This window comes from Pongo abelii, chromosome 1 (assembly GCF_028885655.2).
Source record: "Pongo abelii isolate AG06213 chromosome 1, NHGRI_mPonAbe1-v2.0_pri, whole genome shotgun sequence".
NCBI lineage: Eukaryota > Metazoa > Chordata > Mammalia > Primates > Hominidae > Pongo > Pongo abelii.
In genome coordinates this window covers 178,202,179-178,228,305 of record NC_071985.2, presented here as the reverse complement: position 1 = coordinate 178,228,305, position 26,127 = coordinate 178,202,179, and the positions used below count along the sequence as shown (strand labels likewise).

General features: G+C 52.8%; 1 protein-coding gene across 1 annotated transcript; it reads left to right on the top strand.

Moving 5' to 3' along the window:
* Positions 1-9,214: 9,214 nt before the first annotated feature.
* BSND (barttin CLCNK type accessory subunit beta) lies at positions 9,215-22,086 on the top strand (the record flags this gene model as incomplete). Its single annotated transcript, NM_001133279.1, is given in 4 exon segments — positions 9,215-9,659; positions 16,212-16,306; positions 18,201-18,476; positions 19,418-22,086. Coding segments are annotated over 4 exon segments (963 nt in total). The 3' UTR covers positions 19,833-22,086.
* Between the last annotated feature and the right edge of the window lie 4,041 nt (positions 22,087-26,127).

Genomic DNA, 26,127 nt, shown 5'->3' with positions numbered 1-26,127 from the left:
AGCTTCACATCTGCCCTCTAAGCAAACTTCCTGCTGTGGGCAGAACTTACTGGCACCTGTGCCCTGCCCTGCCAGCTGTCACCTGCTGGGATGGCCCCAGGCCTACCCAAAGCCTGTCTCAGGTGTCCAGGGCTCTAAACGGGGCTGGAGCATGGCTGGGAGGTGAGCAGGCAGGAGATGGGGCTCTGGAAGCTAATTACTCACAGTTTTCTGAATGTTGTGAAACATTTGTTTTTCATTTTTTCTTTCCCTGAATCTGAAAGGGGAAATAGTATCCTCATTTTACAGATCAGGAGAAAGAGGTTCAGAGAAGGTGTAAATGTGGTCCAGGTCACACAGCAATAGAACCCAACTTGCCTGCTTCCAGGAGCAATATTCTCTGTCCTGCCCTCATCTGCAAGGATGCTGGGAGCTCAGAGGAGGGTGAGGACAGGCACCATCTCAGCTTCCTGGGCTGTCTTCCAGAGAAGGAAGGGAGGTCTGTGAGAGTTCACAGCAGCACTGGACAGCGAGTTCCATGTTTGGGACTCCTGGCTGGTGTCCCAGGGATTTCTGGCCGGTGCCCTGCCCTGTACTGACATACAGGCTGGGGTTCAAATCCAGGATCCCATCAATCTGCTCCATCACCCTGGTCTGTGATTGGGAGCAGTGAGCCTCTCAGCAGGCTGCCATGAGGCTGCAGTGGGCCGAGGAGACACATTGCTGGAGAAAGTCCAGGTCCCTGGTGGGTGCTGGGCGTTCACCTGAGGGGCAGCAGCAGGTTCCCAGCATGGGCCCCTCCATCAGCTAAGTCCCATCTACTGCCTCTTCTGTTCCCCAGACTGGCCTCTTGCCATTGGCCCCTCCTCGGTCTAGACAGCAGGACCACAGGTGTGGAATAAACTGCTTCCCAGCAGCTCCAAACTGAGGGGCCTGGCAAGTGACTCAGCCTCTCTGAGCCTTGTGGGGCCTGCCATCTTGAGGCCTGTGATAAGCTTTGCTCCCGCACCCATTCCCCACAGGAGCCCCTTGAGATTCTGCTCATAACCCCACTTACGTCCCAGGTGCTGAGTGCCGCCCTCCGTGAGCCCATTTAACCTGCACTCTGTCCTGTGAGGCAGGTGCCACTACCGTCCCCCATTTTACAGGTGAGGAAACCAGGCCCCGGTGAATGGAATTACAGACCCATGATCTCCCAGCAGGAATGTGTCCAAGCAGGGAGGTGAACCAACCAATGCCCAGGCTCATAACCACCCTCAGTGTTGGAAGGGACCTTCAGGATCACCCCCAAAGCAGGAGCAGCCCCCACCTAGGATCAGTGACATTCCCACCCCACTCCCCACTGTGTGTCCCAGGTGGGGGAGGGTCATTGGATCCCCAGAGATGACCCACCAGGGCTCTGAGGGGACTGACAGCTGGTCTCATATCTATCAGCCTCAGGCTGGCTGGGGCGTGGGTGATCTGTCTCAGGGTCTGGCCTGCAGAACTTGGTCTCTGCCTCAAGCCCCTGTGGGGTGGTTTAGTTGGCCAGGGGAGGGGACCAGAAAAGAGTCACAGGATAGCAAAGCTGTCACAGGACAGGAAAGCTGTCCAGAGATAGAAGTGGTTGATCTGGTAAGTTATAAGCTCTCCATCCCTGGAGGTATGCAAATAGAGATAATCACTTGGCAGACATCATATCAAAATCTAAAGCATCCAGATGGACAGAGGAATTGAGGTCTCCCATTCTGCCCTGGGCATCCCAATTCTGATCTTGTAAAGGATATTTCAATAGGCGGGAGTCTTCTGTCTATGGACCACCATCACTCAATCTTTCAAAATGAAATACCCCTAAGCACCTACCCTCAGCTCCTGGACTCTCAGTCACTGCCCTAGGGTAGGACTTACCCTGCAGTGAGAACTGAGGAGGCACCAGGAGGTGCTGGGAGCACATACAGGGAACTAATTCTATGGAGCAGGGAGTGGGTGGCGGGAAGGCTGAGGGCCGCAGGAGCTGGCTCATGCCAAGTTTCAACTGTGTATATGGGGCCCTGGAGAGCCGCAAAGGCTTGGAGCAGGGTGTGAAGACTTCTCTGCCCCCAGCCTTCCTCACTGTCTCTCTGGCAGGCAGCAGGGTCTGCCCCAGCCCGGGCTAACAGCCTCTCTTCTGTTCCCGCAGGACCCCCAAAGTAGTTGACATCCCCACTTACGAGGAAGCTGTGAGCTTCCCAGTGGCCGAGGCGCCCCCAACACCACCTGCATACCCTACAGAGGAAGCTCTGGAGCCAAGTGCATCGAGGGATGCCCTGCTCAGCACCCAGCCCCCCTGGCCTCCACCTAGCTATGAGAGCATCAGCCTTGCTCTTGTTGCCGTTTCTGCAGAGACGACACCGAGTGCCACACGCTCCTGCTCAGATCTGGTTCAGACTGCACCGGGAGGAAGTTAAAGGCTCCTAGCAGGCCCTGAATCCAGAGACAAAAATGCTGTGCCTTCTCCAGTCTTATGCAGTGCCTGGGACACAGCAGACACTCAGCAAATGTTCATTGTTGAAGCCTGTTCTATTTATCTATTGCTGTATAACAAACCACCCCAGAATTTAGTGGCTTAAAATAAATCCCATTTTATTATGTCTCATGACTCTATGAGTTGCCTAGGCCCAGCTGGGGGTGTTCTGCCCTCTGTGGTATGGGTGAGGCTGCAGTCTTCAGGGACCCAGCTGGCCAGGACATCCTGGGTGGCACTCCTATGGCCAGCGGTGAGTGCTGGCTGTCAGCTGGGAGATTGTGTGCAGGTGAGAAAACTGGGGCCCAGGGGCACACGTCACATTTATAACCAGAATTACATGGCCTCTGAATTCAGACCACCTATGTATAGGTTCCACCAGGTACCATTTTTTTTTTTTTTTAGATAGGATCTCACCGTGTCACCCAGGCTGGAGTGCAGTGGCTCAATCATGACTCGCTGCAGCCTCTTCCTCCCAGGCTCAAGCGATCCTCCCGCCTCAGCCTCCCAAGTAGCAGAAACCACAAGCATGCCCGACTAATTTTAAAAAATTTGTTGTAGAGAGGGAGCTTGCTATGTTGCCCAGGCTGGTCTTGAACTCCCAGCCTCCTAAAGTGTTAGGATTACAAACTTGAGCCACTGTGCCCAGTCTGCCGTGTACCATCTTAGTGACTTGGACAAGTGATTTTTTCTCTCTGCCTTAGCCTCCTTATCTGTAAAATGGGAATTGAGGATTCCCTCAAAGAGCTGATTTGTGAGGATTCGGTGAGATGGTAGCAGCTGACGTGTGAGTTCACACTGACACTGCCATCAATGGCTCAGTGCTGAGGCACCGGATGATAAAGGCAGGGGTCTTAGCCCTGAGCCAGGTGCCTAGTAAGTGTGCAGTAATTGTCAGTTTTATGAGTAGAGGTAACCCTCCTCCACCAAGTGCAAATTCAGCCTCTGCTCCCATACCTCCTTTGACGGGAAGCTCACTACTTTTGCTCACTTTGCAGATGTGGCAGAAACATCTACTTTTGACCAGCTCCGTTCTGCATCCCTATGTCTCTAGCCCACCCCACTTCCATGAAAGGAGGTGAAGTAATCTTCCCAGGGTCACACTGCCAGCAGGGGTCCAAAGGTCTGGGGCTTAGCTGGAGAAGGGTGGCATCCCCGAGCCTACTGTGTGCTGGGCCTGGTCCTCTGCTATTCTGTCATTTTCAGAGTGCCCTGGGACAGGTGGTGGTGTCAGCATTTAACAGGTGAGGAACTAGCCTTGGAGAGGTAAAAATTCCAGACAATAAAGTCACAGCCGGTGTGGGGTTCTCCCACCTAGGCTGCATCGTTGTCACAGTAGCCACAGTCTTGGTCTCTCTCTGCTTCTCCCTGAGGCCCTTGCAGTCTCTTCTCAGTCCAGCAGGCAGAATGAGCTGTTCAGACCCAGGTCAGATCATGACCCACCCTGCCCCTGGCTCTGCCGGACCCCACCCTTCCCACCGCACTCCCCCACCCCCCACCCCCACTGTGGCTCCCAGCTCACTTTCAATAATGAAAGCCCAGGCCAGGCGTGATGGCTCACGCCTGTAATCCCAGCACTTTGGGAGGCCGAGGCGGGTGGATCATGAGGTCAGGAGTTCAAGACCAGCCTGGCCAAGACGGTGAAACCCCTCTCTACTAAAAACACAAAAATTAGCCGGGTGTGGTGGCGGGCGCTATAATCCCAGCTCCTCAGGAGGCTGAGGCAGAGAACTGCTTGAACCCGGGAGGTGGAGGTTGCAGTAAGCTGAGATCGCACCACTGCACTCCAGCCTGGGCAACAGAGTGAGACTCCTTCTCAAAAAGAAAAGAAAAGAAAAGAAAGCCCAGACACTGGTCTGAGGAGAGGGGGGCTCTGAGGCCTGGTCTGAGCCTGTCCTCTCTCCTGACCCTCTCATCTCCTGCCACTCCCTCCCGCTGCTCTCTGCTCCAAACAGTCTCACTGAGGCTTTTGCACTGGCTGTTTCCTCTCTCCTGAAGTGCTTCCGGGGGGCTGGCTATTCAGCAACCTGGGTGTCTCTTCTGACCCTCTCCCTCCCCCATCACCAAACTCTAGATCCCTCCTGTGCTTCCCTCCCTTCTTCTCTTCTACATCACTGCTTCACCCTCCTCTTCTTGGTATTAACACAGGACGGTCTAGGAGCCTGGAGATGTAGGTGTGAAGTGACCTTGGGCGGGTTAGGTGAGTTAATGAGTTGCTGGTGTGACCAGGAGGCACCACTTTACTGGGCAGGCACTGAAAGGGCAAGGGCGGGAGGGCTGGAAGCACAGAGACCTTTTCTGCCTTTCTCTCCGATCCACTCATCTGTGTCCTAACTGGAAGCCCGCAGGAGGGGCCGTGACTTGCTCAAGGTCACCAGCATCATGGAAGAAGCTGAGTCAGGGCTGCAGAGGGAAGACAGACTCCTGACCAAGCCATGTTACTGTCCCCTTCCAAGCCAAAGTGGCCTCGCTGTGAATGGGGGTTCCTCCTGTCCATTGGCAGGGTGCCTGACCATGGAGCCACGTGAGGGCCAGCTCTGCCACTCTGCAGCCCCCAGGAGGCACCAGTTTGCTTGCTAGTTTCTTTCCTCCTGGGCCCGACCATCCAGTTTCTTCACCCCCTATTCAGACCTCATCTTGTGCTGGCCACCACAGTCTCAGATGACAGGGATCCTCAGAGCTCAGACCTCTCCCGTGCTTTCCTTGGGCCCCTCCTGGGCTTCTGTTACCCGCTGGGTGGGCTTGGTGACCCCTGCCCCTGGAGCTCTCCACCTTAAATCAGCCCACCGCAGTCAGAAATCCCTATGCTGCCCCTCAGTGGCTCATTGCTGCTCACTGGGATCTTTCTCTCTCTAATTGAAAAATTAAAATCTGGTTCTCATTTTTCCCGTGCATAACCTCTGTGAAAAAGGTCAGATACCTTAGCCCCAGCAGGTTTCCTGCCTGCATTTCCTCTCCGGCCTCTCTCTCCCAGACACGCAGATTCCATCCCTCTATTCACACAGGCATCCAGAGCCTACCCTGTCCTAGCCCCTGGGGATAGAGCAGTGCTCAAAACAAAGTCCCCACCGTGTGGGGGCTTGAGTTCTAGTTGGGGAGACAGACATACAAGAGACAAGATAAATCATGCATATAGTATGATAGGTGGCTGTGAGCACTATGGAGAAACATTGGGAAAAGAATACAGGGAACCCCTAGGGAGGCGATTCTGCAGTTTCATAGCAGGATCAGGGAAGACCTCACTGTGAAGGCGACATTTGGGCAAAGGCCTGAAGAAGGTGAGGGAGGAAGCCATGCAGCTACAGGAAGAACAGCACTCTAGGCAGAAGGAACAGCAGGTCCGGAGGCCCTGGGGTGCATGCGTGTTCCAGGAACAGCATGGGGCCAGGGTGGTGGAATGGGTGAGTGAGAGGGGGCGTGGCGGGAGGCAAGCTCAGAGGGTTGATATGCAGGCAGTGTGGGCCAATTATCCAGAGCCTTTCAGGTCATCTTAAAGCATTTGGCTTTTACTCTGATGAGATGGGGAGCCATTCCAAGGCTCCGTGTGAAGAGTGACATGATCTGACCCAGTATTGGGGCTACAAAGAGACTTCAGAGGTCAAGGATGGAAGTAGAGACCAGTTAGGGAGAGAAAGAGATGATGGAGGCTCAGACCCGGTGACGAGCAGTCGTGGGGGGTGAGAAGTGATTGGATTCTTACATGTTGGAGGTAGAGCCCATAGGATGTGGGTGTGACGGAGGAGGTGAAGTTGGTGGCATGGCTCGCTAACTGGAAGGATGGGGTCGTGGGAGGGGCAGGTCTGGGGAGGAAGATGCAATGCAGGCAGCCTGTGCACAGCACTTAGAGCTTTCTCGCCAGCTGTGTGTCGGCAGGTACGTACCTCAGTGCCTTTGCACATGCTGGCCTCTGTGCCTGGGAGGTTTCTCCTGCCCCGTCAGAACTCCAACTGCCTTTTCAAGTGTCCCTTCTGTGAATCTGTCCCTTCACCCCTCATCCCCATCTGTTCCTCTCTCTGCTTTGTGCACATTCGGGACCTCGCACGCATCGCAAAGCCATTACCATATTGTGCCCCAGAAGGTGCCCCAGAAGTTAGGACTGAGCGCCATCCATCCCTGAAGTCCTGTGTTTACGAGTTCCTAACACCTCAGTGTCCCCCACACAGTAGGGGCTCAACCAGAGACTGCCTGGGGACCTGGGTGGACTCCTAGCTCTACTGTCTGTTCCTAGGTTCTGCCACGTTGTGTCGCTCGCTTTGCCTGCGTGGACCTCGATGCTTACCTCTGTCAAATGGGCGTGCTCTTTCCCTCCCTGCCTCGGGGTGTCTTGAGAGCCCGCTCGCAAGGAGGATCCCGAAAGCTGGGGTTAGCGCGCCCTCTGCTGGACGATGAGAGACTCGGCGCGCTCTGCTCCCGCGTCCCCCAAGTGGCCAGGGGAACTTGAAGTAAGGCGGGGGGGCGGGGGGACTGCAGGAGAGGAGGGGGAGCTGCTGCACCCGAACATTTCCAGCGCACCCTACACACATGTCCTTACTTAATCCCTAGCCCGACTCTGTGGAAGAGCTTAGGTGAGACCCATTTTCCTGAGTTCCTGCTTGTTTCCTACTTGTTACTGAATTTCTTACTCGTAGTTACCTTTTTTTTTTTTTAGAGGAGAAGCGACTGAGAGAGAAAAGGGGCGAAGAAGTCTGGGCCGTGTAGAGGAAAGAAAAGGCGCGAGAGGAGAAGAGTGCCCGGGTGACCGCGAGGCCTCTGAGGAGTGGCTGAAGACCAGATCCATCTACATGGGGCTGGGAGGGGAGGTCCGGTCACCGCTCAGCTGCCGACTCAGCCGAGGGAGACCTTGGCCAGTCCCCGCAACTCCGCGGGCTCGGTTTCCTCGCCTGTGAAACGGGGGCGATGACTCCCCTCCCCGCCGCGACTGCTCATCACCGGGTCCGAGCCCAGCCGCCGCCCCCGGGGGAAGCGCCTTGCTCAGCGCCGGGCGGCAAACGAGGCCCTGCAGGACCGCGGCTGCAGAGACCGTTCCCGCCGCCCGCCTGGGCTCCAGGGCCAGACGGGCTGAGGTCCCCCTGGGCCTCCGTCTCCTTTCCAGGGAGGGGCACTGGCTAGGTGACACGGGACTTGCCGAGGGACTCGCCCTTTCCCTTCTCTGAGCCTGTAGTAGATGATGATAATGTTTCCCTAGAGGGTCCTGCTTTGTTAATAGTCACAGATTACAAAGCCCTTGCCTTTTCCCACCCCCCTTATGTCCCTTCCCTGTACAAAACCTGGGAGGTGGCCTAATACCTATCCCCAATCTGCAGTTGACAAAATTCAAGCCCGGAGCAGAGTCACCTGCCCTGAGCTCACCCTGAGAACCAGACCTGGACATGACCTGATAACTCAGCCCTTTCCCGCCCCTCAGCCATCGCTCAGCCAGGGCCCCTGAGCTCCCTCCAGGACCTCCTCTGCGAACTGTCAAGTGCACCTGGACTGTGAGGGCTGGCGAGGGTGGGTGTGAGGAAGGAGAAACCCCTGTTGGAAAAAGGGCCTATGGGAAGGACGTCTAGTTAGAGGGGCAGCTGTGGGCACAGGTGTGGGGTTAGGGAACAAGGGCAGCCCTGCTGGCAGGAGGGGAGAAGGTGATGACCGCCAACAGGAAATCCCCAAGCCCAGCAAGTCAGGGAGCCCAGTGAAATCCTTTTATCCTGCATGGGCGATTTAACCCCATGTAAACGCCAAGTGAACATTCTCTTGTAGAGACCGATGGTCCTCATTTTCCTGTAATCCTGTGAAGGAATGTGATTTCTGCCATCAGCCTGTCCCTAGGACTAAAATGCCTCATTAGTGTTATTCTTAGGAAGGCATCTTCCTAGATCAGGCTGCAAGGAAATGGAGGAAGTGACTGTCAGTCACTCACACCCTGCATGGGCACTAATTCCCAGAGCCTTAGGGGTGGGTGGGGAGCAGTTCATTGAAAGCAGACCTGGGTGGTGCACAGTGTGTGAATGTGAAGGGGACGGAGGAACCCAAGGAGGCCAGGCCTGGAGACAGCACCAATTCTGGGAGGTACCATTATTATTCCCATTTTACAGAGGCGGAAACTGAGGTACAGGCAGGTAACCTGCTCATGACCACGCTGCCCCACGGTAGAGGAGCCAGAATCCAAACGCAGGCAGCCTGCCTTGCCACCAGAGCCACGCTTTTCGCCACCAGAGCCACGCTTTTCACCCTCAAGCTTCAGTTAAGAAGTATCGCACTGTGGCTAGGCCCACGGCCTCTGGCTTCACATCCCACTAGCTCTGCCATCTCTAGCTGTGTGACCTTGGCCAAGTTACTTGTCTGTGCCCCAGGGTCCTTTGTAAAGTGGGGATAGTAGTAGCTGCTTCATGGGGTTCCCTTCAATGAGTTAATAGCTGTAACATGTTTAGAATGGTGCCCTGCACATAGTCACCAGCCAGTAAATATGGGCCATTATTCCTGAACCCTAGATAGGCACATGTCCTTGAAGAGTGTAGAATTCTTCAGGATTCTGAAATGCCAGCCTGTGGGATCCTGGAATCCTCCAATAGCATTCTAACGGCTCTCGGCTGCAGAACTGTACCCTGTTTTCCAGAGCTGGAAGGTGTGAGGCTGCCTGTCCACCCAGCTCAGCCCCACAGTAGGCAAATGAGGTGATGTCAAAGCCTTGGCTGGGGCCCAGCCCCGGTAACCTCCCACTCTCCCTCCCCTGCGTGCTCCCTCGCTCAGATTCACACACACACTCCAGGCCAGCCGGGCCCAGAGGGAAGGTGAGAGGGTGAGGAGTAAAGGTGGCTGGGTGGGTATGTGGGTCCGTTGAAGCCAGCTGCCTCCAGCCCTGTTGAACTGCTGGGCACAGGGACTGGAGCTGGATTGAAAGGGATCTTGCTCTCCCTCGAAGCCTCGAGTTGCAGCGATTTCAGTGTCTTCTCTCCCTGTGTAAGCCTGTCTGGGTGTTTAGGCTGAACTACAGCCACCCCCTCTCCCGGGGGTGTGCAGGCCAGGGCCTGGCCAGGCAGCCATGGCTGATGAGAAGACCTTCCGGATCGGCTTCATTGTGCTGGGGCTTTTCCTGCTGGCCCTCGGTACGTTCCTCATGAGCCATGATCGGCCCCAGGTCTACGGCACCTTCTATGCCATGGGCAGCGTCATGGTGATCGGGGGCATCATCTGGAGCATGTGCCAGTGCTACCCCAAGGTAGGTGGTAGTGGGGCTGGGTGGGGCCAGGTCAGCTGGGGCCAGGAGGGCCGGACACTGTGCCTGTATGCCATGCCTCACCCCCTATCCTTTAGTTGTCTTTTCATTCTTCTCATTTTGACTCGGTCTTCTCTCTGCTCTCCTGAGCATCTGTCCCATCCATCCATCCATCCATCCATCCATCCATCCATCCCTTAGCCTAAGGGTTGATCAGAAGGCCTCTGGATCTGGAACCCTGAACCGGAAGCTATGGTATAGACACACTAAACACGACACACCATTCATGTGCTTGAAACAAAAGATAATGAGCGCTGACCCCCTGCCAGGCATTCCTGCATTCAGGGTGCAGTTCAGCCCTCATCCTAAGCCTTTTGGTGCCTTCTGTAGTTCCACCTTCTGAGCCTTTCTGAGGTCCAGAAGGAGAGGCTGCACAGCTAACGAGCAAGGTTTGGAACTCAGATGCGTGTGACTTACACATCACGCTTCACCTTGGGTCTTCTACCTCTGGGTCCCAGAGTGGCTGAGAGCTCCAGGGTAGGTCAGGTCTAACCTTGGTGGCATGCACTGGGCAGTATCTTTTAGAGTCTTCATGTATTCTCAGCCTTATGTGTAATTTAGTGATGGGAAGAGCACTGGTTTGGGAGTCCTGAGTTCTAGTTCAAGTCCTGTTCCAAACTCTCTATGACCTTGGTCTTTCTGAGCCTCATTTTTTTTCATCTGCAAATGAGACCCCTGCCCCTATTTTGCACAGAGCTTCACGGCGTCATTATGAAGATCAGAGAAGAGGTAAGATATAGGAATATTTTGTAAACTGTAAGGTGTTATTTATAGATGAAGGGCTACCACTGTTACCAATATTGATCCTCCCAACAGCTTTGTGGACTGGAAATGCCAGCAGTTGCGAATCTTCAATGCCTAGAGAGGCTGGGTGACTTCCAAGGTCACACAGCTGGTCAGGTACAGACCCAGGGAGAAAAGGAGGGAAATAGGGACTCTAACTTGGGCTCTGTCTCTAACTGCCTGGGAGACTTTGCTCAAGCCCCTTTCCTCTCTGAGCCTCAGTTTCCTCATTTGTACAATGTGTGAGTTAGGAGGAGGGGGGTGGGAAAGGGGGTATATCTGGGGGCCCTGCTGGACCTAATATCTAGGGCTCCAGGTCCAGGCAGTCCTCAGCAACCCCCACACCTCCTCTCCTCCCACCTGGGTGGCTGTGCTCAGGGTTTCAGGGAAGGAGGGGGATGGCTCCCTGGAGCCTGGGCAGGCTCTCCCCAGCCCTGCCCCCTCCACGGGCCAGCCCTGGGCTGTCATTCTGTTCAGTGCTGGAGCGGTCTGGGCTGGTTTGTAGTCACTTAGCAGGCAGTTTACAGTCAACTTGCCTCTGTCTGTGCAATTCCTTGAGCAGAGGTCACTGGGAGAAGTCCTTGGGGCCAAAGCCACTCATGTCACTACCGCCATCATAATCCTTCTCCCAGTGAGGAGGCTGGACCCTGGGGGACAGCAGAGGGATGGCAGGGGTGTGGAGGGGAGCATCCTTCCTGCCCCCGCTCTTAAATAGAGCTGGCTCTGGGATGGTGGATAGGCTGATGGGAGTGACGGTAGAGGGGACGGGAGGGGAGGAGGGAATATTGCTGGGTATTAATGAATAACTGTTGATAGATTCATGGGTTCACGTGCTGTGGAGGCAGCATGGTGGGCTGAAAATGGCACATGTTGTGGCAACCTCCAGGCCCAGATTCAAATCCCTGCTCCTTCATGTCCCACTTCTGTGACCTTGGTAGAAAGAGTCCCTCCCCGCCAGCTCTGAGCCTTGTACAGCTGATTGGGAGAACACAGTGGGATCGTGTGTATGTGTGTGTGTGTGTGTGTGTGTGTTGGGGGAGACCTGGCATCACGCCTGACGTGGAACATATGTGAAGGCATTGTTCTCAGGATTGAGGATTGGTATTTGCGGCACTGGGTGGGCCTCTGCATGAGTGCAGGTGTGTGTGAGTGTGTGTTTCAGAGATGCAGGCTGGTAGACCCAGCACAAATTGACTCCAATAAGGGAAGGGAGGAAAGCACCTTGTAAACCAGGGAGACACTCTAGAGGCGAAGCTCCCTGGATCCTGCATGGTCTCATTGGTGCCTGGGCCAACATTGCCTGCAGTGCTCCTGCCTGTCCTCCCCTCAGCCTCCTCCCCGTGGCTCTCTGTGCCAGACCCATGGAAAGTTTTGATAAATGGGGAGATGTAAATATAAGGGAATAGAATTAGCTAATTAGGATATAGGGGTGAGGGGTGGCCAATACCAACATGCATTAAGCTGTCCATGTCTTTTAGGGGCTAGAGGTCTAGTGAGAGAGGCTATTTGCTGCCTGATGGGGAGGAAATAGACTTCACAGAGAAGGGGAGCTGGGCTTTGTAGGTGACATAAGAGCTCACCAAGCAGAGAAGATGGGGAAAGACATTCCAGGCAGAAGAGCAGCATGATCAAAGCAATGTGGTAAAAGAATAAGGCAAGTGGGCCACTGTGGCTATGAGAGGCAAAGGGGAGGAAGGTAAAGGTAGAGAGGGAGTGGAGCTCAGCTCTTCAGGGCATGGGATGCCATGGTAAGGAATTTGGAGCTTGTCCTTTAGTTAATGGGACACGACCAGCTTTGCAGTTTGAGAAAGACATCCAGAAGAAGGAAGGTCTGGGGGCAGCCATACCAGTGGGGAGGCTTCTTCTCTGGTCTTGGTGAGAGCTGACAGTCATCTGGAATAATGCAGAATTTAAACCCAAAGCTGTAGGAACTAAGGTGACATTTACAGTTCACTACACAGAGTGCCCGCTGGGGCTAGGCATAGCACCAGCACTTCCACCCAGGTTATCTTATTGAATTTCTGAAGTAGACCTGGTCAGATTCGGTGGTCAGCTGGGCCTCAGGCATGAGAGAGGAGAAGGGATCAGGGCAAATCTAGTGGATGGGACAGTTGGAGGTGCTGAGCCTATTAGTGAAGATGGGGCGGGGGAGCTGTGAGCAGGGAAAGGAGTGGCAGGGAGAGCAGGGTCTCTGCCCATGCATCCCCCATTCCTCACTCCTGCCTGCTGTGCTGGAGCCCAGGACCAGGGTCCTGACTGGTGGCCTCCCTCTCTCTGGAGATTGCTCAGTGTTCTGCCTAAACACAAATCTGACAGTGTACTCTCCTGCTGAGAGTCCTTCAGGACTCCTCATTGTTTCTGGAGAAAAGCTAAGCTTCTTAGTTTGGTGTTCTGGTGGTCTCCATGGTCTGATATCCCCTCCACAGCTTCAACTCTGCCTGTCCCTCTTCATCAAAAAACTTGTATTTTAAGATGCCCCATCCTTTCCTTCTCCAAGCTTTTCCTAGGGGTGGTGACGATGATATGATGGTGATAATAAGAGTGCAGTGGGGATAGTGAGGGTGAGAATGGTGATGGTGATAATGATGATGATGATGGTAGTGATGGTGCTGATAAGAATGATGATGGTAAAGATGGTGATTATGAGATGATGATGGTGAGGATGGTGATGGTGACAATGGTGATGATGATGATGATGATGATGATGATAGTGATGATGATGGTGATTAGGAGATGGTGATGATGAGGATGGTGATGGTGAGAATGGTAATAGTGATAATGGTGATGATGATGATAACAGTGATGATGATGGTGAGGATGGTGATGGTGACAATGGTGATGGTGATGATGATGATAGTGATGATGATGGTGAGGATGGTGATGGTGACAATGGTGATGGTGATGATGATGATGATAGTGATGATGATGGTGATTAGGAGATGGTGATGATGAGGATGGTGATGGTGAGAATGGTAATAGTGATAATGGTGATGATGATGATAACAGTGATGATGATGGTGAGGATGGTGATGGTGACAATGGTGATGGTGATGATGATGATGATAGTGATGATGATGGTGAGGATGGTGATGGTGACAATGGTGATGGTGATGATGATGATGATAGTGATGATGATGGTGAGGATGGTGATGGTGACAATGGTGATGGTGATGATGATGATGATAGTGATGATGATGGTGATTAGGAGATGGTGATGATGAGGATGGTGATGGTGAGAATGGTAATGGTGATGATGTTAATGATGATGATGATGATAGTGATGATGATGGTGATTAGGAGATGGTGATGATGAGGATGGTGATGGTGAGAATGGTAATGGTGATGATGTTAATGATGATGATGATGATAGTGATGATGATGGTGATTAGGAGATGGTGATGATGAGGATGGTGATGGTGAGAATGGTAATGGTGATGATGTTAATAGTGATGATGGTGGTGAGGATGGTGATGGTGAAGATGGTGATGATGAGATTGGTGATAGAATGGTGATGGTGATGACAATGTTGATGGTAATGAAGATGTCAATGATGGTGATGTGATGATGATGGTAACGGTTATGATGATGGTGATGGTGATAATGATAATGGTGATGATGGTAACGGTCATAATGGTGATAGTCATGATGATAGTGGTGATAATGATGGTGATGGTGATGATAATTTTGGTGGTGATAATGGCTATGGTGATGATTGATGGTAATGAGGATGAGGACGATGATTATTATTATTATGACGATGATGGTGATGGTGATGATGATGGTGCTGACTGGGCCATGAGGTAATGAGGCAGAGGAAGAGGCAGCTTCTAGGAAGTACAGTACCAGCTGGGAAGTACAAAGCATCCTTAATGGGGGTGGAAGAAGCCCAGGCCCCTGCCTTATTTCTTTCCTTTTCTTTTTTTTTTTTTAAGAGACAGGAGCTCCGTCTGTCACCTAGGCTGAAGTGCAGAGGCGCAATCATGGCTCACTGCAGCCTCAAACTCCTGGGATCAACCAATCCTCCTGCCTCAGTCTCCCAAGTAGCTGGGATAACAGGCGCACACCACCACATCCAGCTAAATTTGTTATTTAATTTTTTTATTTTTTTGTAGAGACAGGGTCTTGCTTCATTGCCCAGGCTCTCTGTTTTATTTCTAGACATCTAGAGGAAGCTTACTCCTCATAGGAGTACAAAGGCCCCCTCCATCCATCATTCCCTTTTCCCCATCAGAATGGAGCTTTCCTAGTGCAGAAAAGTGTCTTCTACTCACTTTGCTCTATGGGAAGGGGAATAGGGAAGTGCTATTTATGAATCTGGTATAATACAGTGGGGTCTCAACAAATATTTGTTGGAAAAATTTTCAGCTGAGGAGACTCAGAGAAGTCTCAGAGAAGTCAGACAACTGAATCATCAATAGCATCAAGTTATGATTTACTGAGTAGTTACTATGTGCTGGGGACCATGCTGAGGGATTCCCTATATACGATCTCATGAAATTTTCACAGCAACCTCAGGAGGCCAGCATAACTAGCCCCATTTTAAAAGCTCGTGGTAAAATACATGTAACATAAAACTTAGTGTCTTAAACATGTTTAAGTGTACAGTACAGCTAAGTACATTCACATTGTTGTCCAACTAATTTCCAGAATGCTTTTTGTCTTGTAAAGCTAAAACTCTATACCCATTAAATCACAATTCCCCATTATCCCACTCTCTAGCCTCTGGCAACCATCATTCTTCTTTCTGGCTCTATGGATTTGACTATTCCAGGTGCCTCAGAAAAGTAGAATCGTAAAGTATTTGTCTTTCTGCTCAGCATAATGTCCTCGAGGTTCAGTGATGTTGGAGCATGTGTCAGAAGTTCCATCCTTAAGGCTGAATAGTATTTCATCATATGGATAGACTATATTTTGTTTATCCATTCATTTATCAATGGATACTTGGGTTGCATCTTGGCTCTTGTGAATACTGCTGCTCTGAACATGGCTGTGCAAGTATGTCTTCTAGGGTAGCCCGGTTACACAGAGGAGCACAGAGAGACTGCGAAGAGAGATGACCTGCCTAGGGCCCACAGTGAGAACCTGGCAGAGGAGGGATCCTCAACCCATCTCCCAGACCCCACAGGCACAGCTCCTCTCCCTCACCCACTGCCTATTTCATGATCTGCCTCCCACTGCACCACGCAGTGCCCACCTAGGGCTGGACTTGCAGAGACCTCTTGATTCCTGAAAGTTCAGGGGCAGGGACTGGAGGGCATAACTTCTCTGTCACCCACTGCAGCCCATATGGCAAAAACACATGACAATGACTTGCTTTCCACTCATTCACCAAATATGGATGAAGCACCTACTATGTGCCAGGCGTGTGCTGGGCACTGGACGAAGACCCCTGGGAAATGACAAGATGTGAGCTCCTCAAGGACGGGGTTCTCTTTCACTCCCTGCTGCTCCTAGTGCCTGCGACAGTGCCTGCACACAGCAGATAATAAATGTTTGTAGAGTGAATGAAGAACCAGGAAGGGAGCAGGAGCGCAGAGGTCCATCCTCCCACTGGTGCTGTGCCCCAAGTAGGCCCCTCTCCTGTCAAGCAGGGAGCCTCCGTGGTGCAGCCTGTCTCCCAGAGCTCATGGAGAGGTTTGCCAATTCCCTGAGGGGGCAGTAGCCCCCCTACCCTGGTCAACTGCACAGAGGCTGTCTCTCCTTTGCTTGCAGATCACCTTCGTCCCTGCTGACTCTGACTTCCAAGGCATCCTCTCCCCAAAGGCCATGGGCCTACTGGAGAATGGGCTTGCTGCCGAGATGAAGAGGTAGGTGCCAGGCCCTCTGGGGAGGGGAGCGGTAAGCCCCATAGGCCAGTCTCCCCTGACTGAGGAGACTGAGAGAGAGGGCGGGAAGGCTGTTTGCCTTCTCACTTACTGAGAATGTGTTATTAGAAATTATGGACTGTTTTCAACTCTCAATTCTGTGAGTTAGGCATTATTATTCCCATTGTACATATGAGGAAACTGAGGCCCAGGAACTTTGTCTTGTCAGGGACGAGACAGTGTTTCGGTGAATACAAGATCTCCATGAAACAAATCATACAGTGAAATAAACATACTGTGAGAAACACAGTGAAATAGAGTCACAGGAGTAACTGCTTCTACTACTGACAAACAAGAGGCATGGTGATGGCCAAGGCACAGCCTCAGGGCTCTGCTGCCTACTTGCTGCATGCCTGCCGGCAAGCTACTGACCTCTCTTTGCCTCATCTGTAAAATGGGGATACTAATAGTACCTATCTCCGAGGGCTTCAGGGAGGGTTAAGTGAGATAGTACATGCAGAGTGCTAAGAACAGAACCTGACACACAGTAGGTCTTCTATGAGTGTTTGTCATCGTTAGTAAGTGCCTTCTGTGTGCCAGAGACTGAGTCAGGCACTGTGCACCCATCATCTCCATCAGTCCTCATAGAAACCCTGTGAGGTGGGGGTGTCAGGCCCTTTATACAGATGGGAAGATTGAGGCTCAGAGAAGTGTAGTCACAAGCCCCAAACCTCATGGGGAGTCAGTGATGGAAGCCGGGCCTGCACTCACCAGTGGTGGAGGCGGGGCCTGCACTCAGCAGTGATGGAGGCGGGGCCTGAATTCAGGCCTGATCTGGCCACAAACTGCTTCCCTCCCTGGAGGTTTTGAGCCCTGGTTCCCATGGCACAGCCAAGAATGCTCCAGCCCTGGAAAGGCAGTGGGACCACCAACCCCCTGGGCTGTGACTCTGCGCTCAGGAGGCTGGGCTTCAAGCCCAGAGTCTGTCGGCTGGGTCAGGGATGATCTCTGCTTTGCTTGGGGAAGGGGTTCATAATAGCATTTTCTGCCCCTGGCACACAAGGTGAACAACTGTCTCAGTGGGAAGGAAGGGGATAGACCCTGTGGGTATGGAGGCCAGCCCGAGCTCCGTCTCAGGGCCGGTTACTTGGGGTGGGCTTCTGTGATACAGTGGGGGCTCCTGCCACCCTGGGTTCTGAGATCTTCCCAGTTACTTCCCGGCTGTGTGACCCTAGGCAAGGGGCCTAGTCTCTGAACCTTACTTTCCAGAGGGACTGTAGCACAGTCATAGAGAACATGATGTCTGGAGCTCCGGTGCCATCACCTAGGGTCCGTGTCACCCAGGTACAAGTCTGTTAGAGACTCTGTGCCTCTGTTTCCTCATAGTATCTCTTGTAATTATGGTGAGGGTTAGATGAGCCAACTAACAGAGCCTGGCGGGAAGGAGTTCCCCATTGCTGTAGACTGTCATTGCTGGGTATGTCCTCATCTGTAAACTGGGAATGAGAATTTCTGCCTCAAGGCATTGTTTAGAATAATGTTTAGAATAATGGGTTGATAAGCATTCAGCCTTTACCCACCATCTGGGACCCAGCAAACTCAATGTTAACGGGTCTTCATTTTGCAATTGCATCCTTGTGGTTAACTTTGGAGGCATCAGGTGAAAAGAACACTGGATAGAGAGTCAGACTTGGGGTCAGGCCAGAGCTTTGTCACTTAATTAACTCACCTTGCTGGGCCTCAGCCTCCTCATCCCTGAAATGGGCACAGTAACATCCCCCAAAGGCTTCTTCTGAGATGAGGGGAGACTACACACCCAAAGCAAACAGGGCCGGGGAGAACACTGGTGTTTGCTGAGTGATTCTTTGCCGCCTGCCTGTTCTCTCTCCCGCTCCAGCCCCAGTCCCCAGCTGCCCTATGTAAGGCTGTGGGAGGAAGCCGCCTATGACCAGAGCCTGCCTGACTTCAGCCACATCCAGATGAAAGTCATGAGCTACAGCGAGGACCCTCGCTCCTTGCTGGCCCCTGAGACGGGGCAGCTGAAGCTGGGAACCAGTGATGGAGTAGAAGGTGGCCCTGGCGACGTTCAGGCCTGGATGGAGGCCGCCGTGGTCATCCACAAGGGCTCAGACGAGAGTGAAGGGGAAAGACGCCTAACTCAGAGCTGGCCCGGGTGAGTGCTTAGAGGGCAGGAGCGGGGTTTATGCCCAGTTCAAGGATTAAAAAGGAGAGGAGTGGGGGACCGCCAAGGGGTGGATGGGGACACTGGTAGTAAGGAGAGGGCAGTGGAGGGTGTGGGACACCCTGAGATGTGGCAGGTGTGGCAGACAAATGAGTATGGGCTTGGGAGTCAAGCCTCGGTTCAAATCCCAGCTCCTGTGCTGTGTTGCTGTGGTAGGTTCCTTACTTTCCCTAGCCTCAGTTTCCCCACACGGGAATGATCATTCCTACTACCCAGGAATGTTGAGGGTTGGGACAGTGCATTTAAGTACCTGGCATACAGTAGGCCCTTGATGTCTCTGAATGCTTGTCGTGAGTAGCAAGGGGCCAGGAGCCAGAGGACCCGAGTTCAAATTTGGGTCTGCTGCTGACCTGCTCTGTGACCTTGGGCAAGGCACTCCCCACTCCACTCCCATCCCCGTCTGTTTGTGAACTGAGCTCCTTATTCATCCATGTATTTATTCATTCTATCCACATTACTGAGCACCAACTCCCTGCCCAGCCTTCATTGGAATCTACCCCTGAGGAGCTCTGAGTCCAATGGGGGAGGCAAAGACACAGGGAGACACCTCAGTGTAACTGGGCCTGTAAGCAACAGAGGAGAACCCTGAATAATTGGAGAAGTAGATGAGTGACTTGGTTCAGATAATAACATAGTAATAGCCCTATTTCATGAGCACCTTCTATGTGCCAGGCACCGTGCAAAGTGCCTTGCACATATTATCTGCTGTAAACCTAAGAAAGAACTGCAGGAGTGAATTCTGTTATTGGGAGGAAACTGAGGCCCAGGAAGGTGGATTATCCTACCCTAGGTCTTGCAGCTAGTGGCTGGAATGTGGACCCAGGCATTCTGACTCAGAGATATCCTTGCCCTTGTGGTCTTTGCCCCTGCAGCCCCCTGGCCTGTCCCCAGGGCCCTGCCCCGTTGGCTTCCTTCCAAGATGACCTGGACATGGGCTCCAGTGAAGGCAGCAGCCCCGACGCATCTCCACATGACAGGGAGGAAGCTTGCTCCCCACAACAGGAACCTCAGGGCTGCAGGTTCCCGCTGGACCGCTTCCAAGACTTTGCCCTGATTGATGCCCCAATGTTGGAGGATGAGCCCCAAGAGGGGCAGCAGTGGGAAATAGCCCTGCCCAACAACTGGCAGCGGTACCCAAGGACAAAGGTGGAGGAGAAGGAGGCTTCGGACACAGGTTGGGAAGAACCTGAGAAGGAAGAGGAAGACCTGTACTATGGGCTGCCAGATGGCCCCGGGGACCCCCTCCCAGACAAGGAACTGGGTTTTGAGCCTGACACCCAGGGCTGAGATGGTTGTGCTCCGTAGCTTCTAGTCTGGAACTGCTGCTGACCCCTGTGTGACATCACAGGGCCTCAGTTTCCCTATCTGCAAAATGGGATGATATGGAGGTTCGATGAGATGGTGGCATTTTGCGAATGGTAAAGAAACGCACAGGGAGGGGATGATGATTATTAGTGGACTGTTGTTTTTCCAATAGTTAGTTGTCTTTGGCCAACCTTTGAAGGCAAAATATGATTTGTTGAGGTTTGCAGCAGCTGAAGCCCTCAAAAGCATTTTCCACCTCCCCACAAAGCTGACCTCTGACAGGAACCTTCCTTGGTGCTCCCTCTGGGCCCCTGATCCTTTGTGAAGGCCTGTCAGGTTTCCCATTCCTATTGTGTCTTATACTCCACTTGGTAGATGGCGTGATCCGTCTTTACACAGAGGGAGCCTCATTTCCTCCTGGGCCACATTCCTCCTGCAGCTCCCATTGCTTCTTCGCCAGGACCCAAAACCTTCTGTGACTGACCCCTGCTGACCTCATTCTCTCTGATCCTCTAATTCCAAGCCTAGCCCGCCTGCCCATCTGGCGGCTCACACTCTTGCCCAAGCTGTTTTCCTCCACCAGGATGCCCTTGACTCCCTTTTCAGCTTGGCAAGTTCGTGCTCATCCTTCAAACCCCTGCACAGATGACCCCCCTTGGAAAGGTTTTCCTGATGTCGCTGCCTCCTGGAACCAGGTGGTCTTGCTTCTCTGCACTGCCTTTGGGACCTGTACATTTATCAGCATGGCATGGCTGCCTGCCTGCCGTTCAAGGGCAGCATCCTGACTTTACTCACCTTGAGATTGCCTGTGCCCAGATGGGCCTTTGGCCTGGCCCAGAATCGGTGGTCGTCAGGGGTGTACGGAACTCACAAGGACCCAGGAACCTGTTGCAGATAAAATCACTCTCCCCCACGTTCCCAACTTTTAGACTCACAGCCCTCTTACTTTCCAGCATTCAAACTTCTAAATGGCCTGTATGTATTCACAAAGCAGGCAAAAAGCCCCCAGAGGAACACCACCCCCACCCCTGCCTCTGGAATACATTTGCTTTGACTTGGAATTGTAGGTGAAATTCAGCTTCCTGGCCTACTTCAGTTTGAATCAGTTGGCTGGCCAGGTGCGGTGGCTCATGCCTGTAATCTGAGCACTTTGGGAGGCTGAGGTGGGTGGATCACTTGAGGCCAGGAGTTGGAGAGCAGCCTGGGCAACATAGCGAAACCCTATCTCTACTAAAAATACAAAAATTAGCTGGGCGTGCTGGTGCTTGCCTGGAGTCTCAGCTACTTGGGAGGCTGAGCTGGAGGATTGCTTAAGCACAGGAGATGGAAGCTGCAGTGAGCCGAGATCGCACCACTGCACTCCGGCCTGGGTGACAGAGTGAGACCCTGCCTCAAAACAAAACAATTGGAATTGGATGGCATTCAGTGAGCATCTACTATATGCCAGATATTGAGCTGTGATCTCTAGGGGTAAAGAGACATGAACTACTGACACCGTCCTTGCCTTCAGAGGGCTCACAATCTAGTGAGCTTGATTTCTCTGAGTGCAGAGCAGAAGCTGAGGTGGGAACAGAGAAGTAAAAAATGGACACACCAGAGGCAGAAGAGTGACAGCCTCCCAGCTGTTTGGGGCAGTTGAGCATGGCGGGAAATAGCTCAAGCTGTCTCTGCAGCCCCTGAAGACATCACTGTACCCTATTGAACCATCTCAGGGTGATGCTATTGTTATGATGATCCCTGCAACGCCTGCCTGTGCCTCAGCCCAGGATCCTGGCAGCTGCAGAGAAAATGGCAGTAACACTACCTCAAACCAGGACCACGCCCTCAGAGCCTGCACCCTGGGCCACCTGGAAGTCGGAGACCTTCACCTGGACTATGGGGTTCCGGGTTGAGGCTGGGGGTCCCGGCCTAGGGAAGGGCTTCCCGGTTGAGGCTGGGCGGTCCCGGCTTAGGGAAGGAGATGCCCCTGTGTGCTGGGTCACAAGGTCATGGCCCTGGGAACACACTCCCTTTTCTTTCTGGGTCATTTCTGCCTCTGCAGTGAAGGATGCCACAGGGCACACCCTCTCTGCTGGCATGACACGGGACAGGAGTTCCTGCTCACAGCTGAGTCTTCAGATGAGGTGAGGGGTAGCACGCTCCTGTGCTCTGTTGCCTAAGGCAGGGCAGCCTACAACCCACATTAGAAAGAGCGCCAGCACTAAGGGCTAAAATAAAACCACTTTCAACATTTAAAGGGGTCATCTTCTTTCACCTGCAAATTCTTTTCTTTAAAACCACCCATTCCCTCGGGGCAGGATATGTGAGGCCTCACACCTGGCGGGCACCACAGGCCCTCTTCGGGAAGGAAGCCCTCACTGCAGTGGCATGACCGTGGGGAGTGCTGTGTGGTGCTGAATCTCAGGAGTGATCCCCACACCCCTGAACCACAACCGCAGGGGCTTTAGACTTAAACAAGAGCCTCTGGTTGCTGGGCCTGCCAGCAGGAGGATGCTAACCCTGTCGTAGAGTTGGCATCTGCGGGGGGCTTGGGGTAGTGGAGTGAGGCTTGGCCTCCCTGGCTCTTGCTGCATGATGGGGAGACCACACACCTGATCTGCCCAGGAAGGTCCCGGTTGACACCGACTGCCTCTGCTAAGTTATGAGGAGGCCCCTTTCACTCTCAAAGATACCTCATTTGGATGATACAATGTTACCTTACCTACTCTGTGACCTTTGACAAGTCTGGTTGCCTCTGTAGCCCTCGGCTTTCTCATGTGCAAATGACAGATGAAGTGCGCATATCTTGGAATCTTGGAAGTGATGGGGGTGTTTGATGGGACCTATCTTGTCGATGCCCTGCAGCCAGAGACCACTGGGAGCACCTGTGGTTAACAAGCTGGGTTTCTCCTTGCAGTAAGGGGGAATGAACACCACGGGAGCCAGGGGGAGTCTCTGAAAGAGGTATTAGAAAGGACTTGTTACTGGATTTGGGCCAGTACTCGGTGGCTTGGCGAGGGTTTAAGGAGCAGGCCTTTGCTCTGAACCGGCTGCTGTCAGGAGGCGGGGCTCGTTCTATGACTGGATATCTTCTTCAACCTTATCCAGGATAAAATAAAATCGTAAAACACTGCTTCACGCCCCTGGCCTCGCCAACTTGCAGTCCCCTCCAAGAGCACCAGAGCCTCTGGGGCACCCCCTCTCCACTGGGAGGGGAGCAAGATGCTGGTGAAAGTCCTGGGGAGAAGGCGGGGAGGCTCTGAAAGGGTCAGGAGGGGCCTTTTGGGGTGGCAAAGCCTGGGATTCTAGCGTTCAGCCCCAGGCTCCAGGTGTGTGTGCCAGGGTGAAAATTCCTGCTCTTGGTCACTCTCCTGTCAGGTCAGAGGGACTCTGGAAGTTTCCACTCTCTGGGGAGGGAAAGGCCCTGGAGGGATGGCCCTGCCCTTAACTGGAAACGGTGGGCAAGGGAAGGCAGGGGGCCCGGGGGCAGGGAACCTTGGCTCTGTCGACTGCTCGCCGTGACCTTGGGCACATCACAGCCCTCCCTGGGCTCCTCTATTCTCTGTAAGATTGGGTGAGGGTAGGCAAGATTCCACTTCTGCTCCCAGTCCCTGAGCACTGTGTGCCAGGCACCATGCAAGACACCGCCACACCTATTACCCTATCTAGTCCGTGAAACAGCCCTGGGGGACCGATCTGTCGACCCCACATTGCAAATGTTTGTTATAAATCCCAGACTCTAGAATCAGAAAGACCTGGTTTTACCTTCAGCCTCAGCCAGTTCCTTGCTGTGTGGCCTTGGACAAGTCTCAGCCCCTCTCTGAGCCTCAATGTCCACATTTATGCAGTGGGGAGGATAATACCTCCCTCGGGTTTTCGTGGAGAAGAACTGGGTATAATGAGTATAATGCCTCAGGCACATTGTAGATGCTTAGACAGTGGTGGTCTTCTTCCCTCTCTGAGTCTCTTCCCTCATCTATGCAGCAGGGAGCCACTGTCCTGCCTATAAATAAAACAATAGGTGAGTGCATTCACCAGGAGGAAGATGCACGTAAAAGCTTCTTGCAAGGGGTAAAGAAAGTCTGTGTGCCCAGTGCTGAGAGGCAGGTGAGCCGACAGCAAGTGCAGGGACTAAGGTGTATAAAATGCCTCCTGTGGGGCAGGTGGGGAGCAACATGCTGAGTGAGAGGGGCAGCACCCTGGAAGCTTGGAAGAGGAGCAGGATTGCTTGTGCTGTCAGACAGGTGTCAAACAGGGTTCCAGGCAGCTGCTGAGTGTTATGCTTCCCATAAATCATTTCGTTGAATTTAATCTTTCCATCTGCCCTGAGAGATGGGTATTACCAGGGGAGAAACTGAGATTCAAACATAGGTCCTCTGAGCCTGTGCTCTTCCCACGATGCCACCTGGTCCACATGTCGTAAGACTCAACAATGCACCTGCTGTGCTGTGCACACTTGACTTCATTTCATCCTTGCAGCTTGCAAGGTTGGTGTATTGTCCCCATTTTATTTTTATGTATTTATTTATTTATTTTGAGATGGAGTGTCATGCTTGTTGCCCAGGCTAGAGTGCAATGGCGTGATCTCAGCTTGCTGCAACCTCTGCCTCCCGGGTTCAAGTGATTCTCCTGCCTCAGCCTCCCAAGTAGCTAGGATTACAGGCGCCCGCTACCACACCCAGCTAATTTTGTATTTTTAATAGAGATGAGGTTTCATCATGTTGGTCAGGCTGGTCTCGTACTCCTGACCTCAGATGAGCTACCCGCCTCGGCCTCCCAAACTGCTCGGATTACAGGTGTGAGTCACCTCACCCAGCTGTCCCCATTTTATAGATGAGGAACTGAGGCTCAGAGAAGCTGAATAATTTGCCCATCCTTGCAGAGAAGAGCTAAGTGGAGGAGAGGAGGTAGAGCTGCAGGGCCTTCTGTTCCTGCCAGGAATCATCCGGTAGCCCCAGGCCATTCTGACCCTAGTGGGACAGGAGAAAAATCAGTATCAATAAGTCAGGCAGCAAGGTTCCACTGAGCATCTCCCTGTACCTTTCTCTGTGCTAGTGTGGAGGGAGACACCCCCACCTCCCCAACATCTTCCATGGCTCCCTATTGCCCACAAGATAAAAGTCAGATTCCTCAGGCTGGCATTTGAGGCCCTTCATGATCTGGCCCCAACTGCCCCATCCAGCTGAATCATCTGCCATGTGCTCCCGTGCAGCAGCCCCAGCATCCTCACCTTTCCAGCTACCCTGCCTTGGCTCATGCTGTTCCCTCCACCAAGGTGCCCTTTATCCCCTTCTCTGTCATCCCTCAAATGCTACCTGTTCCCTGGAGCCTGAATTAGCCCTGCTCTCCCGTCCCAGGGTGGAATCCATCTCCACTGCACCCTGTCTTCCGAATCTCTCCTAAACTGTGTGCCCCGCTCTGTCCCCAGCACTTCTGAATGACGAGCTGTGTGAGTACCAATCTCCCCACCTGGACTGGGAGGTCCTTCAAGGACAGGGGTCTCTTCTCCCCTGCCATATTTCTATCCCCAGGACTTAGCAAAAGCAAGGCACAGTAGTGCTGGTGGAACAGAATTGACCTGAACTGGGTGCCCACTCTGAAGGCTCATGGCCCAGGGGCATGGACTACTAGCCCAGGACTGAGGAACACTGGCTTTGGAGTAAACAGCGCTGGGTTTGAGACTAGTCTTCCCCACTGGCCAGCTCTGGGACTTTGGCCAGGAGACTTAGCCTCTCTGGCCCTCAATTTCCTTATTAATAAATTGAGGTTAGTGATATCGACCCAATAGGCATGTTGTGAAGATTGGATGAGATCATGCATGTTGAGTGTAGCATGTGCCTGGCACCTGGTGAGCCCCCAGTAAAGTCAGTTATCATTGTTAGTGTTGCCTGCAGAGATGATGTTACAATGTGTAGACATCAGGTGCCCATGTGCACCTGGGTTGTCCAAGCCTACAAGTGCTGTGTCATCCAAGCACATGTATAATTTGAGCTTTGTATCATCAGTGCTTCCAAGTGCCTGTCAATGGACCCAGCTGGGCTAGTGGCATTAGACTCTCCTGGGAAACTTTAAAAATCTAGTGTCCTAGAACCATCCTCAGAAAAGTCTGGGATGGCCTGGATTTTGCATAAGCAAGCCCGGTGATTCTTAAGTGCTGAAGGGTTTAGTTGTTTGTTTTTCTTAAATGAGTTATCAAACATTGGATAGCTGGTAGGCAACCCAGAGGAGGTGGGAGTTGCAAGCCAGGATTTAAAACAGTAGAATGAAGGGGTGAGGGTATCTCAGGCAGAGGGCATGG